This window comes from Amphibalanus amphitrite, unplaced genomic scaffold (genome assembly GCF_019059575.1).
Source record: "Amphibalanus amphitrite isolate SeventyFive unplaced genomic scaffold, NRLGWU_Aamphi_draft 000487F_arrow, whole genome shotgun sequence".
In the NCBI taxonomy this organism is placed as follows: Eukaryota; Metazoa; Arthropoda; class Thecostraca; order Balanomorpha; family Balanidae; genus Amphibalanus; species Amphibalanus amphitrite.
Window position 1 is genome coordinate 194,821 of NW_024881981.1, and position 15,757 is coordinate 210,577.

The 15,757-nt window shown below is 56.5% G+C and overlaps 2 protein-coding genes across 2 annotated transcripts in view; both read left to right on the forward strand.

The window, feature by feature from the left end:
* The first annotated feature begins 496 nt into the window (after positions 1 to 496).
* The window catches only part of LOC122392445 (probable ubiquitin carboxyl-terminal hydrolase MINDY-4), a 48,406-nt gene continuing 33,145 nt past the window's right edge, over positions 497 to 15,757 (forward strand). The window contains exon 1 of the mRNA XM_043387277.1: positions 497 to 558. The gene's annotated coding sequence lies outside the window, so the exon portion shown is untranslated. The remainder of the gene's footprint in view (positions 559 to 15,757) is intronic.
* On the forward strand, positions 10,243 to 15,405 carry LOC122392444 (uncharacterized protein K02A2.6-like). Its single transcript, XM_043387275.1, has one exon. It carries the CDS (start codon positions 10,386 to 10,388, stop codon positions 14,808 to 14,810), a length of 4,425 nt encoding a protein of 1,474 aa, XP_043243210.1. The 5' UTR covers positions 10,243 to 10,385; the 3' UTR covers positions 14,811 to 15,405.

A 15,757-nucleotide genomic window follows, 5' to 3' on the forward strand; every position in this document is an offset into this window, starting at 1 on the left:
GGGGATATCTTAGGTAAGGGTAAATGGAAAAATGTTAGGTTAAAGAGTTCTGGAATTGTCTCCAGGCCGGCCGAAGGCCGGCCTGGAGCCTATTCCAGAACTCTTTAACCTAACATTTTTCCATTTACCCTTACCTAAGATATACTCCTTTTCGTCCCTAGCGCACAAACCCCTGGAAACGTGGTAGGTTAGGTTAGGTTAGGTTAGGTTAGGTTAGGTTAGGTTAGGTTAGGTTAGGTTAGGTTAGGTTAGGTTAGGTTAGGTTAGGTTAGGTAAGGTTAGGTTAGGTTAGGTTAGGTTAGGTTAGGTTAGGTTAGGTTAGGTTAGGTTATATTTGGTTTGAATCTAACCCCCCCTCCCCCACCCAAAAACCCCGATTTCCCAGTGTCCCCTAGGATGAAAATAGTTCTTGTTTCAGGATATTGTATTTAGTAGTCGCATCCAATTCTTTTAAATTACATATCTGGCGCATCAGAGGCAAAAAAATGTCGCCATTTTGCGTCTCTGCAGTGTGTGCGTAGCGCATCAAAGGTGGGGTGATTTCTTTATTATATTTCGGTAAGTGGTGCGAACTTAAGTGTTTTGAAACTGTTTTTGATGTAATTGGCCATCGAGAAGGAGAAACGATCATCAAAATTGTGTTTCTTTAATGTAAAAAACTGAAGTTTTACCAGTCTCCCGTCTCCTGCCTCCGCCGGGCTCTGGCCCTGTAATTAATTGGACCCCTGAAGTCCGGATGTAACGGAAGTTAGCAGGGATTCAGCAGGGGTTCAGCAGGGATTCAGCAGGGATCGACGGCCCCTACGATTTCGCTGAATTTTGGTGGAGAGGTGCAGAATGGTGTCCTCTATCGAAAATCCTAGTGCCAAAATGCGGGGAATCCATCAGGGGGGCCACAAATCCCAAAAAACAGTATGCCCTCAGGGCACAATCGACGAACTTTGAAAACCCTACTTCTAGCCGTCAAAACAGCTAAAAATGCACGTCATTCGAAAGAGGACAAAATTTTACGTGCAACGGTAACAAATTTAGGGGGCTAGCGCCCCCCTGAACCGAACAAAACAGCTTCAAATATATCGGCCCGGGAGTATGCCCTCGGGGCATAAATAAACGTTTTCAACAATTTCAGGCCTATAACATCGACAAAATCCAGCAATATGCACATCATTGGAAAGAGCGTAATTTCCCAAACAAAAAACCCAAGTAACATTTTTCGATGGGGCCCACCTGGGGCCCACGGGACCCAATTGAAATTTGGGCCCCAATGGGGCGGCCCCTACGATTTTCTTCAAAATTTGCACAGACACTCTCCTGGCCCCCCTCTTGAATCTGGCTGAAGAAACCTACCGGGGAATCCAAAGGAAGGGGCCCAAAGAGGGCCCCAAAGAGGCCCTTTCTAAGTATTGCCCCTAATTTCGCGACGAACCCCGGCAATATGCACATCATTGGAAAGAGCGTAATTTCCCAAACAAAAAACCCAAGTAACATTTTTCGATGGGGCCCACCTGGGGCCCACAGGACCCAATTGAAATTTGGGGCCCAATGGGGCGGCCCCTACGATTTTCTTCAAAATTTGCACAGACACTCTCCTGGGCCCCCTCTTCAATCTGGCTGAAGAAACCTACCGGGGAATCCAAAGGAAGGGGCCCAAAGAGGGCCCCAAAGAGGGCCCCAAAGAGGCCCTTTCTAAGTATTGCCCCTAATTTCGCGACTAACCCCGGCAATATGCACATCATTGGAAAGAGCGTAACTTCCCAAACAAAAAACCCAAGTAACATTTTTCGATGGGGCCCACCTGGGGCCCACGGGACCCAATTGAAATTTGGGGCCCAATGGGGCGGCCCCTACGATTTTCTTCAAAATTTGCACAGACACTCTCCTGGGCCCCCTCTTCAATCTGGCTGAAGAAACCTACCGGGGAATCCAAAGGAAGGGGCCCAAAGAGGGCCCCAAAGAGGCCCTTTCTAAGTATTGCCCCTAATTTCGCGACCAACCCCGGCAATATGCACATCATTGGAAAGAGCGTAATTTCCCAAACAAAAAACCCAAGTAACATTTTTCGATGGGGCCCACCTGGGGCCCACGGGACCCAATTGAAATTTGGGGCCCAATGGGGCGGCCCCTACGATTTTCTTCAAAATTTGCACAGACACTCTTCTGGGCCCCCTCTTCAATCTGGCTGAAGAAACCTACCGGGGAATCCAAAGGAAGGGGCCCAAAGAGGGCCCCAAAGAGGCCCTTTCTAAGTATTGCCCCTAATTTCGCGACCAACCCCGGCAATATGCACATCATTGGAAAGAGCGTAATTTCCCAAACAAAAAACCCAAGTAACATTTTTCGATGGGGCCCACCTGGGGCCCACGGGACCCAATTGAAATTTGGGGCCCAATGGGGCGGCCCCTACGATTTTCTTCCAAATTTGCACAGACACTCTTCTGGGCCCCCTCTTCAATCTGGCTGAAGAAACCTACCGGGGAATCCAAAGGAAGGGGCCCAAAGAGGGCCCCAAAGAGGCCCTTTCTAAGTATTGCCCCTAATTTCGCGACCAACCCCGGCAATATGCACATCATTGGAAAGAGCGTAATTTCCCAAACAAAAAACCCAAGTAACATTTTTCGATGGGGCCCACCTGGGGCCCACAGGACCCAATTGAAATTTGGGGCCCAATGGGGCGGCCCCTACGATTTTCTTCAAAATTTGCACAGACACTCTCCTGGGCCCCCTCTTCAATCTGGCTGAAGAAACCTACCGGGGAATCCAAAGGAAGGGGCCCAAAGAGGGCCCCAAAGAGGCCCTTTCTAAGTATTGCCCCTAATTTCGCGACCAACCCCGGCAATATGCACATCATTGGAAAGAGCGTAATTTCCCAAACAAAAAAAAAACAAGTAACATTTTTCAATGGGGCCCACCTGGGGCCCACAGGACCCAATTGAAATTTGGGGCCCAATGGGGCGGCCCCTACGATTTTCTTCAAAATTTGCACAGACACTCTCCTGGGCCCCCTCTTCAATCTGGCTGAAGAAACCTTCCGGGGAATCCAAAGGAAGGGGCCCAAAGAGGGCCCCAAAGAGGCCCTTTCTAAGTATTGCCCCTAATTTCGCGACCAACCCCGGCAATATGCACATCATTGGAAAGAGCGTAATTTCCCAAACAAAAAACCCAAGTAACATTTTTCGATGGGGCCCACCTGGGGCCCACAGGACCCAATTGAAATTTGGGGCCCAATGGGGCGGCCCCTACGATTTTCTTCAAAATTTGCACAGACACTTTCCTGGGCCCCCTCTTCAATCTGGCTGAAGAAACCTACCGGGGAATCCAAAGGAAGGGGCCCAAAGAGGGCCCCAAAGAGGCCCTTTCTAAGTATTGCCCCTAATTTCGCGACCAACCCCGGCAATATGCACATCATTGGAAAGAGCGTAATTTCCCAAACAAAAAACCCAAGTAACATTTTTCAATGGGGCCCACCTGGGGCCCACAGGACCCAATTGAAATTTGGGGCCCAATGGGGCGGCCCCTACGATTTTCTTCAAAATTTGCACAGACACTCTCCTGGGCCCCCTCTTCAATCTGGCTGAAGAAACCTTCCGGGGAATCCAAAGGAAGGGGCCCAAAGAGGGCCCCAAAGAGGCCCTTTCTAAGTATTGCCCCTAATTTCGCGACCAACCCCGGCAATATGCACATCATTGGAAAGAGCGTAATTTCCCAAACAAAAAACCCAAGTAACATTTTTCGATGGGGCCCACCTGGGGCCCACAGGACCCAATTGAAATTTGGGGCCCAATGGGGCGGCCCCTACGATTTTCTTCAAAATTTGCACAGACACTTTCCTGGGCCCCCTCTTCAATCTGGCTGAAGAAACCTACCGGGGAATCCAAAGGAAGGGGCCCAAAGAGGGCCCCAAAGAGGCCCTTTCTAAGTATTGCCCCTAATTTCGCGACCAACCCCGGCAATATGCACATCATTGGAAAAAGCGTAATTTCCCAAACAAAAAACCCAAGTAACATTTTTCGATGGGGCCCACCTGGGGCCCACAGGACCCAATTGAAATTTGGGGCCCGATGGGGCGGCCCTACGATTTTCTTCAAAATTTGCACAGACACTCTCCTGGGCCCCCTCTTCAATCTGGCTGAAGAAACCTACCGGGGAATCCAAAGGAATGGGCCCAAAGAGGGCCCCAAAGAGGCCCTTTCTAAGTATTGCACCTAATTTCGCGACTAACCCCGGCAATATGCACATCATTGGAAAGAGCGTAATTTCCCAAACAAAAAAACCAAGTAACATTTTTCGATGGGGCCCACCTGGGGCCCACGGGACCCAATTGAAATTTGGGGCCCAATGGGCCCGGGCCCCAAATTTCAATTGGGTCCCGTGGGCCCCAGGTGGGCCCCATCAAAAAATGTTACTTGGGTTTTTGTTTGGGAAATTACGCTCTTTCCAATGATGTGCATATTGCCGGGGTTAGTCGCGAAATTAGGGGCAATACTTAGAAAGGGCCTCTTTGGGGCCCTCTTTGGGCCCATTCCTTTGGATTCCCCGGTAGGTTTCTTCAGCCAGATTGAAGAGGGGGCCCAGGAGAGTGTCTGTGCAAATTTTGAAGAAAATCGTAGGGGCCGCCCCATCGGGCCCCAAATTTCAATTGGGTCCTGTGGGCCCCAGGTGGGCCCCATCGAAAAATGTTACTTGGGTTTTTTGTTTGGGAAATTACGCTCTTTCCCATGATGTGCATATTGCCGGGGTTGGTCGCGAAATTAGGGGCAATACTTAGAAAGGGCCTCTTTGGGGCCCTCTTTGGGCCCCTTCCTTTGGATTCCCCGGTAGGTTTCTTCAGCCAGATTGAAGAGGGGGCCCAGGAGAGTGTCTGTGCAAATTTTGAAGAAAATCGTAGGGGCCGCCCCATTGGGCCCCAAATTTCAATTGGGTCCTGTGGGCCCCAGGTGGGCCCCATCGAAAAATGTTACTTGGGTTTTTTGTTTGGGAAATTACGCTCTTTCCAATGATGTGCATATTGCCGGGGTTGGTCGCGAAATTAGGGGCAATACTTAGAAAGGGCCTCTTTGGGGCCCTCTTTGGGCCCCTTCCTTTGGATTCCCCGGTAGGTTTCTTCAGCCAGATTGAAGAGGGGGCCCAGGAGAGTGTCTGTGCAAATTTTGAAGAAAATCGTAGGGGCCGCCCCATTGGGACCCAAATTTCAATTGGGTCCCGTGGGCCCCAGGTGGGCCCCATCGAAAAATATTACTTGGGTTTTTTGTTTGGGAAATTACGCTCTTTCCAACGATGTGCATATTGCCGGGGTTGGTTGCGAAATTAGGGGCAATACTTAGAAAGGGCCTCTTTGGGGCCCTCTTTGGGCCCCTTCCTTTGGATTCCCCGGTAGGTTTCTTCAGCCAGATTGAAGAGGGGGCCCAGGAGAGTGTCTGTGCAAATTTTGAAGAAAATCGTAGGGGCCGCCCCATTGGGCCCCAAATTTCAATTGGGTCCTGTGGGCCCCAGGTGGGCCCCATCGAAAAATGATACTTGGGTTTTTTGTTTGGGAAATTACGCTCTTTCCAATGATGTGCATATTGCCAGGGTTGGTAGCGAAATTAGGGGCAATACTTAGAAAGGGCCTCTTTGGGGCCCTCTTTGGGCCCCTTCCTTTGGATTCCCCGGTAGGTTTCTTCAGCCAGATTGAAGAGGGGGCCCAGGAGAGTGTCTGTGCAAATTTTGAAGAAAATCGTAGGGGCCGCCCCATTGGGCCCCAAATTTCAATTGGGTCCTGTGGGCCCCAGGTGGGCCCCATCGAAAAATGTTACTTGGGTTTTTTGTTTGGGAAATTACGCTCTTTTCAATGATGTGCATATTGCCGGGGTTGGTCGCGAAATTAGGGGCAATACTTAGAAAGGGCCTCTTTGGGGCCCTCTTTGGGCCCCTTCCTTTGGATTCCCCGGTAGGTTTCTTCAGCCAGATTGAAGAAGGGGCCGAGGAGAGTGTCTGTGCAAATTTTGAAGAAAATCGTAGGGGCCGCCCCATTGGGCCCCAAATTTCAATTGGGTCCTGTGGGCCCCAGGTGGGCCCCATCGAAAAATTATACTTGGGTTTTTTGTTTGGGAAATTACGCTCTTTCCAATGATGTGCATATTGCCGGGGTTGGTCGCGAAATTAGGGGCAATACTTAGAAAGGGCCTCTTTGGGGCCCTCTTTGGGCCCCTTCCTTTGGATTCCCCGGTAGGTTTCTTCAGCCAGATTGAAGAGGGGGCCCAGGAGAGTGTCTGTGCAAATTTTGAAGAAAATCGTAGGGGCCGCTATATTGAGCCCCAAATTTCAATTGGGTCCTGTGGGCCCCAGGTGGGCCCCATCGAAAAATGATACTTGGGTTTTTTGTTTGGGAAATTACGCTCTTTCCAATGATGTGCATATTGCCAGGGTTGGTCGCGAAATTAGAGGCAATACTTAGAAAGGGCCTCTTTGGGGCCCTCTTTAGGCCCCTTCCTTTGGATTCCCCGGTAGGTTTCTTCAGCCAGATTGAAGAGGGGGCCCAGGAGAGTGTCTGTGCAAATTTTGAAGAAAATCGTAGGGGCCGCCCCATTGGGCCCCAAATTTCAATTGGGTCCTGTGGGCCCCAGGTGGGCCCCATCGAAAAATGTTACTTGGGTTTTTTGTTTGGGAAATTACGCTCTTTCCAATGTTGTGCATATTGCCGGGGTTCGTCGCGAAATTAGGGGCAATACTTAGAAAGGGCCTCTTTTGGGCCCTCTTTGGGCCCCTTCCTTTGGATTCCCCGGTAGGTTTCTTCAGCCAGATTGAAGAGGGGGCCCAGGAGAGTGTCTGTGCAAATTTTGAAGAAAATCGTAGGGGCCGCCCCATTGGGCCCCAAATTTCAATTGGGTCCCGTGGGCCCCAGGTGGGCCCCATCGAAAAATGTTACTTGGGTTTTTTGTTTGGGAAATTACGCTCTTTCCAATGATGTGCATATTGCCGGGGTTGGTCGCGAAATTAGGGGCAATACTTAGAAAGGGCCTCTTTGGGGCCCTCTTTGGGCCCCTTCCTTTGGATTCCCCGGTAGGTTTCTTCAGCCAGATTGAAAAGGGGGCCCAGGAGAGTGTCTGTGCAAATTTTGAAGAAAATCGTAGGGGCCGCCCCATTGGGCCCCAAATTTCAATTGGGTCCCGTGGGCCCCAGGTGGGCCCCATCGAAAAATGTTACTTGGGTTTTATGTTTGGGAAATTACGCTCTTTCCAATGATGTGCATATTGCCGGGGTTGGTCGCGAAATTAGGGGCAATACTTAGAAAGGGCCTCTTTGGGGCCCTCTTTGGGCCCCTTCCTTTGGATTCCCCGGTAGGTTTCTTCAGCCAGATTGAAAAGGGGGCCCAGGAGAGTGTCTGTGCAAATTTTGAAGAAAATCGTAGGGGCCGCCCCATTGGGCCCCAAATTTCAATTGGGTCCCGTGGGCCCCAGGTGGGCCCCATCGAAAAATGTTACTTGGGTTTTTTGTTTGGGAAATTACGCTCTTTCCAATGATGTGCATATTGCCGGGGTTGGTCGCGAAATTAGGGGCAATACTTAGAAAGGGCCTCTTTGGGGCCCTCTTTGGGCCCCTTCCTTTGGATTCCCCGGTAGGTTTCTTCAGCCAGATTGAAAAGGGGGCCCAGGAGAGTGTCTGTGCAAATTTTGAAGAAAATCGTAGGGGCCGCCCCATTGGGCCCCAAATTTCAATTGGGTCCCGTGGGCCCCAGGTGGGCCCCATCGAAAAATGTTACTTGGGTTTTATGTTTGGGAAATTACGCTCTTTCCAATGATGTGCATATTGCCGGGGTTGGTCGCGAAATTAGGGGCAATACTTAGAAAGGGCCTCTTTGGGGCCCTCTTTGGGCCCCTTCCTTTGGATTCCCCGGTAGGTTTCTTCAGCCAGATTGAAAAGGGGGCCCAGGAGAGTGTCTGTGCAAATTTTGAAGAAAATCGTAGGGGCCGCCCCATTGGGCCCCAAATTTCAATTGGGTCCCGTGGGCCCCAGGTGGGCCCCATCGAAAAATGTTACTTGGGTTTTTTGTTTGGGAAGTTACGCTCTTTCCAATGATGTGCATATTGCCGGGGTTAGTCGCGAAATTAGGGGCAATACTTAGAAAGGGCCTCTTTGGGGCCCTCTTTAGGCCCCTTCCTTTGGATTCCCCGGTAGGTTTCTTCAGCCAGATTGAAGAGGGGGCCCAGGAGAGTGTCTGTGCAAATTTTGAAGAAAATCGTAGGGGCCGCCCCATTGGGCCCCAAATTTCAATTGGGTCCTGTGGGCCCCAGGTGGGCCCCATCGAAAAATGTTACTTGGGTTTTTTGTTTGGGAAATTACGTTCTTTCCAATGATGTGCATATTGCCGGGGTTGGTCGCGAAATTAGGGGCAATACTTAGAAAGGGCCTCTTTGGGGCCCTCTTTGGGCCCCTTCCTTTCGATTCCCCGGTAGGTTTCTTCAGCCAGATTGAAGAGGGGGCCCAGGAGAGTGTCTGTGCAAATTTTGAAGAAAATCGTAGGGGCCGCCTTATTGGGCCCCAAATTTCAATTGGGTCCTGTGGGCCCCAGGTGGGCCCCATCGAAAAATGATATTTGGGTTTTTTTGTTTGGGAAATTACGCTCTTTCCAATGATGTGCATATTGCCAGGGTTGGTCGCGAAATTAGAGGCAATACTTAGAAAGGGCCTCTTTGGGGCCCTCTTTGGGCCCCTTCCTTTGGATTCCCCGGTAGGTTTCTTCAGCCAGATTGAAGAGGGGGCCCAGGAGAGTGTCTGTGCAAATTTTGAAGAAAATCGTAGGGGCCGCCCCATTGGGCCCCAAATTTAAATTGGGTCCTGTGGGCCCCAGGTGGGCCCCATCGAAAAATGTTACTTGGGTTTTTTGTTTGGGAAATTACGCTCTTTCCAATGATGTGCATATTGCCGGGGTTCGTCGCGAAATTAGGGGCAATACTTAGAAAGGGCCTCTTTGGGGCCCTCTTTGGGCCCCTTCCTTTGGATTCCCCGGTAGGTTTCTTCAGCCAGATTGAAGAGGGGGCCCAGGAGAGTGTCTGTGCAAATTTTGAAGAAAATCGTAGGGGCCGCCCCATTGGGCCCCAAATTTCAATTGGGTCCCGTGGGCCCCAGGTGGGCCCCATCGAAAAATGTTACTTGGGTTTTTTGTTTGGGAAATTACGCTCTTTCCAATGATGTGCATATTGCCAGGGTTGGTCGCGAAATTAGGGGCAATACTTAGAAAGGGCCTCTTTGGGGCCCTCTTTGGGCCCCTTCCTTTGGATTCCCCGGTAGGTTTCTGTTGTATCGTGAGCCTGGCTACGCGTAGTTCAGTTAGCGACCGCCAGGTGGAAACCGGTCGCCGGTTGTGCGGCAGTCGGCCGCCGGCCCGCGCAGGGCGTGGATGTGTTCTTGTTGGCTGTGCGCCAAGTGGGCGCGCAATCGCAGACGCGGAATAAAGAACTCACATTATATCAAATTGGCGACGAGGATCAGATCAAGGTGAAGCCTTGGAGCTGTGATTGCGAGTGATGGCGAAACGGACCGGTGATCAGTGCGCGGTGGTCAGTGAGGGCGGACAGGCCACGGACGGTGAGGGCGCAAACGTTGCTTAGTACGAATGCTTAGTGCTTAGTATTGCTTAGTATTTTTTATTTTCGCGCTGCTGCTGGTAGTCTGCCTGTCGCGCGGCGGCCGTGGTCGTGGCAGGATTTCCATGTGATCGCCATTTGTGGCGGCCATGATGCCTCGGCAGTGTGGTGTGCGTGGCGCATGCGTCGGCGTGCTGCACGCTGATTGGTCGGCCGGGGGTGACGCGCAGCTGTGGCAGCGCGTGTGATTGGCCGATTGGTGCGGCGGGGAGGGCCTCAATGCGGTTTGAGGTGCCTGGTCCCCAAGCGGATAATTTCGGCGGGAAGCTGGCGCGCGGCCGGGCGGTTCGGGACGAGTGCGCATGCGCGCGCGGTGACGTGCGTGTGACGTCACTACCACGTGACTCCCCCGTCGAGTAAAGCGCGGGAAACCGCAGCCGGCAGCGCCAAGACGGGCGCAGGGCGGCGCGGTGAGCGGTGACGGTCGGCGTGAGCGGTGGCCGACCGGCGTGAGCGGTGGCCGACCGGCGTGTGCGGTGACCGGCCGGTGTGAGCGGTGATGCCCGGGGCGGGCCGACCGGTGGAGCGGCGGCGGGCCGACCGGTGAAGCGGCGGCGGGCCGACCGGTGGAGCGGCGGCGGGCCGACCGGTGGAGCGGCGGCGGGCCGACCGGTGGAGCGGCGGCGGGCCGACCGGTGGAGCGGCGGCGGGCCGACCGGTGGAGCGGCGGCGGGCCGACCGGTGGAGCGGCGGCGGGCCGACCGGTGGAGCGGCGGCGGGCCGGCCGGAGGAACGACGCGCTGGTGAGAGCACGGCAGCGTGATGGATCCAACGGGCATGCAGCTGGTGTCTGCGGGGCCGTACCGGGCAGGCACGGACTTCGAGAAATGGCTGCGAGCGTTGGAGCGCTACATGGTCGCCATGGACATCCAAGGGCCTACCAGACGGTGCGCCGTGCTGCTACACCTGGTGGGGCCTGACATAGCCGATGTCAGCGACTCCCTGCCGGAAGAGGAGGCAGAAGGACCGGAGGAAGACGAGTTCACCCGGCTAAAAAGGAAGTTGGTACGGTACCTGGTGCCAAGGAATAACGTCGTGGCTGAACGAGGGAAATTCCAAGGAATGACAATGGAGCCGGAGGAAAGCCTGGAGGAGTTCCTGGCCAGGCTACGGACCCAAATCCTGCGCTGCGGCTACGAGCCGGCGCAGGTGAACCGGGAGCTGCGAGACCGCTGCGTCCTGGGCAGCCGAGGCGAGCTGCAGCGGAAGCTGGTGAGGGAAGCGGCACTGAAGGGCGACGAACTCAACCTGGAGGATGTCCGGCGGACGGCACGCGCCCACCGGGACGTCATGGACCTGACGACTCGGTTGTCAGGGGCGCCGGTACCGGCTGCGACGGACGGGGAGGCAGTCCAGGTGGTGAGACGCCAGCGGCGGGCGGAGACGGCCAGGCCGGCCGAGCGCCCGGGACCGGGCTCGTGCTTCGGCTGCGGAGGCCGGGGACACTGGCGGCGGGACTGTCCGACGGCCAGGGCGGACTCGGCGCCGGAGAGGGCGCGCCCTCCGGTGGCAGGAGCGGTGCAGCAGCGCGGAGTGTCTCGCCCGCCCGGCCCGGCAGACGGCGGTCGGCGAGACAGCAGACGCGGCGGACCGCTCGAGAAGAGGAGGTGCTTCAAATGTGGCAGAACTGGACACCTGAAGCGGGACTGTCCAGGAATCGGACAGGTGGCGTCCGTGGAGGAGGATGTCGTGATGACGGTGGCGCAGCTGACGAGCCAGGACCGGCTGCCACTGGTAACTCTGTCTGTCAACGGCCGGGAGACTGAGATGCTGGTTGACACCGGGTCACCAGTGTCGATCGTGGCGGACGGCAGCATCCCGGGACTGAAGCTGAGACCGTCCAAGATGCAGCTACGCTCGTTCACGGGTCAGCCGGTGCCGGTCCGCGGCGAGGCGACCGTGCAGGCGGAGTATGGCGGCCAGCGGAAGCGGCTGAACGTGGTTGTCAGCGGTCAGCTCCGACACCACCCGCTGCTGGGGCGCGACTGGCTGCGTGAAATACGTCTGGACTGGCGGTCGCTGCTGCAGGTCAGCGAGGCCAGCAAAGTGAGCGGCGGGCGGACGCTGAGCTCAGTGACGGCGGCGCACGCAGCAGTGTTTGCAGGGGGCCTCGGCACGATGGAGCAGCGCGCGCACCTGACCCTAAAGCCGGACGCGGTGCCGCGGCGGCTACCACCGCGACCAGTACCGTACGCGCTGCTGCCGCAAGTGGAGGCCGAGCTGGACCGATGGGTCAGAGACGGGATAGCAAGAAAGGTCGACCCGTCCGAAACCAGTACAGGCTGGGGCACGCCACTGGTTCCGGTGCCGAAGCCGGGAGGCGGGGTGAGGCTCTGTGCGAGCTACAACCTCACAGTGAACCCGCAGCTGATCGTCAAGCACCACCCGCTGCCGAAGCCGGAAGATGTGTTCGCAGGGGTGAGTGGCAAGCTGTTCTGCAAGCTGGACCTAAAGCATGCGTACCAGCAGATGCCGCTCGATGAGGAGTCTCGAGCAATGACGACCGTCAGCACTCACAAGGGCGAATTCGTCATGAAGAGACTGCCGTTCGGGGTCGCCAGTTCCGGTGCCCTCTTCCAGGAGGCCATGGACCGGGTCCTGGAAGGACAGGAGGGATGCCGGTGTTACCTGGATGACCTATTGGTGTTCGGAGCGGACGAGCAACAGCTGCTGCAGCGGCTGGACGAGATCCTCGGAAGACTGGAGCGGCAGGGCCTGCGGCTGGCGGCGCAGAAATGCCAGCTGGCGGTGCCAGAAGTCGAGTTCCTGGGGTGGAAGGTGACGGCTGAGGGCATCGCACCGACTGACGGCGGTGTAGCAGCAGTGCTGCAGGCACCGGAGCCGACGGACGTCAGCCAACTGAGGTCGCTCCTGGGCTCCATCACCTACTTCGGGCGTCTGCTGCCCGATCTGTCGACAGTGCTGGCGCCGCTCTATCAGCTGACCAAGAAGGGCGTGCCGTGGGCATGGACAGAGCAGTGCGCCAAGGCGGTGGAGAAGGTGAAACGGATGCTGACTAGCCCGCCGGTGTTGATGCGGTATGACCCGGACCTGCCGCTGAGGCTCGTGACAGATGCCAGCAGTGTGGGTGTCGGCGCGGCGCTGGTTCACGTGACACCGGACGGGGCGGAGAGGCCGGTGATGTATGCGTCACGGACGCTGACGCCCACAGAAAGGAAGTACCCACAAGTCGAGCGCGAGGCAGCGGCGGTGTCATTCGGGATAACCCGCTTCCATCGGTTCCTGTACGGGCGGCCTTTCACGCTCGTGGTGGATAATAGGGCTCTATCCCGGATCCTGAGCCCGGACAGAGACCTGCCGAGCCTGGCGGCTGCCCGCCTCCAGAGGTACGCGCTGCAGCTGGCGGCGTACAGCTACGCAGTGGAGCTGCGCCGGTCCGAGCACATGCACATGGCCGACAGTCTGTCGCGCCTGGCCATGCCGTGCTCGGGTGTCGAGCGAGAGAAGATCGACAGAGAAGGAGCCGACGTCAGCTTCCTGTGCTACATGGACGGCGCGGCGCCGGTGCTGACGGCAGAGGCGCTTGCGTCAGCAACGCGGCGCGATCCAGTGCTGGCCAGGGTGCTAACGTTCGTCCGGTGCGGTTGGCCGGCTGAGGTCGAGCCGGAGCTGGTGCCTTTCAAGCGGCGCCAGGACGAGCTGTCGACGGATGGCGAGTGTCTCGTGTGGGGCGGCCGTGCTGTCATCCCACAGCAGCTCCGGGCGCGGGTGCTGCGTGAGCTGCATGAGGGGCACCTTGGCAGCTCAAAAATGAAAAACTTGGCTCGGCGATATGTGTGGTGGCCGGGGCTGGATGCAGAGCTCGAGGGCGCGGCACGCGATTGCGCAGAGTGCATGGACAAGCGAGGAGCGCCGCCCCACAGTGATCGGCACCCGTGGGAGCCGGCCGGAGGCCCGTGGGAGCGTATCCACATAGACTATGCGGGCCCCTTCCAGGGCTTGAACTTTCTGGTGGTGTGCGACAGCTATACCAAGTGGCTGGAGGTGATCCCGATGCGAGAGACGGGCACAGAGAGCACTGTGAGAGAGCTGCGGGCGATGTTTGCGCGTTTCGGCATCCCCCGCCAACTCGTGTCGGATAATGGTGCTCAGTTCACCTCTGCTCCGTTCGCTGCATTCCTGAGCAACAATGGAGTGCGGCACGTCAGGGTGGCACCATATCACCCAAGCAGCAACGGAGCGGCGGAGCGGGCGGTGCAAACGGCCAAGAACGGACTGAAGGCGGCCCTGCGGGATGGTGGTTCTCTGTCACAGCGGCTGCAGAAGTTTCTGCTGGCCTACCGGGCGGCACCGCACTCGGGCACGGGACGATCGCCAGCCGAAATGATGTTCGGCCGGAACGTGCGGACGCGGCTGGATACGCTGCGGCCCGATCCGATGGACAGGTTTCGGGATCAGCAGCAACGGCAACGGGAGGCGGCAGGCGGCCGGCACAGGGAGCTGAACATCGGAGACACGGTGTGGGCTAGATGTTACAGCGGCCCGCAGAAGTGGAGACTGGGGACGGTGGCCGCACGGACCGGACCGGTGTCGTATGAGATAGCTGTTGCCGATGCTCTCTGGTCGCGGCACGTCGATCAACTCATCAGCGCGGAGCCAGTGCGGACCGGCCAGCGGGCGGCCGCCGCCGGGACGGTCGTGCCAGCGGCGCTCGGCGAGCCCGGTGCTGGCGCCAGCGGCGGCGCGAGGACGGCCGTGCCGGCGCCGCCCGGCGCTGCCGGCAGGATCTCCAGCGAAGGCATCAGGTCGGCTGTACCGGGGGCGATCGGCGGGGCCGGTGCCGGCGCCAGCGGAGGCGACGGTGGAGACAGCCGAGTGGTGACACCCCCAGCGAGCGGATTCACAGAGTGTAGCGGCGACGCAGCGGATCTGTATCGGGCTGGTCGCCCTCGGGCGAGCGGTGGAGAGACGGTGAGCGAGGCCGAAGGAACAGGTTGCGCGCGCGGTGGCGCTACTGACGGACCGCCGGCAGCGGTGAGCGGTGCTGGTGGGACCGGCGGCGCGCGCGGTAGCAAGCCTAACGCTTCGCCGGGAGTGGTGAGCGGCGCCGGTGGGACAGGACATGGCGCGCGCGGCGGCGATTGTAAAGGACCGCCGGCAGAGGTGCGGCGGCGGTTATCCGTGCGTCACTCTCAGCCACCGAGGAGGTGGATAACTGAGATGTGATCGGGTGGGAAAATACGTGATTTTACGGAGATGTGATCGGGCGGAAGGATCGAGCGGAAGAATATGTGATTCCGTGTGTCAATAGGTGCCACCGATAAGGTGGATAACAGATGTGATTGGCCAGGGAAAGTGTGGGTCAATTTGTACCGCCGAGAAGGGTGATGACTGATTAGTTATTATCGTTTGGAAGTACAGACTGATAAGCAGTGTAAGGGCAGACGTGCGCGACTCTAAAGTCAGTGAATTTGTAGTTATGTTCGTATCGCACGGATGTGAGCGATGTCAGTGATCGCACTAAAATAGGCGGCAGTGTTGACGCTGTAAGTGACCGGACTGGATTTGACTAGTTTGTGGTGGCTCGTAGGTTGAGTAAGTTATGTTTGATAGTTCGATGTTCGAACTCAAATCCAGGGGGGCAGGGTGTTGTATCGTGAGCCTGGCTACGCGTAGTTCAGTTAGCGACCGCCAGGTGGAAACCGGTCGCCGGTTGTGCGGCAGTCGGCCGCCGGCCCGCGCAGGGCGTGGATGTGTTCTTGTTGGCTGTGCGCCAAGTGGGCGCGCAATCGCAGACGCGGAATAAAGAACTCACATTATATCAGTTTCTTCAGCCAGATTGAAGAGGGGGCCCAGGAGAGTGTCTGTGCAAATTTTGAAGAAAATCGTAGGGGCCGCCCCATTGGGCCCCAAATTTCAATTGGGTCCCGTGGGCCCCAGGTGGGCCCCATCGAAAAATGTTACTTGGGTTTTTTGTTTGGGAAATTACGCTCTTTCCAATGATGTGCATATTGCCGGGGTTGGTCGCGAAATTAGGGGCAATACTTAGAAAGGGCCTCTTTGGGGCCCTCTTTGGGCCCCTTCCTTTGGATTCCCCGGTAGGTTTCTTCAGCCAGATTGAAGAGGGGGCCCAGGAGAGTGTCTGTGCAAATTTTGAAGAAAATCGTAGGGGC

Excerpts from the sequence above, each read along its gene's own strand:
- LOC122392444 (XM_043387275.1), top strand. The coding sequence starts at position 10,386 with ATGGATCCAACGGGCATGCAGCTGGTGTCTGCGGGGCCGTACCGGGCA.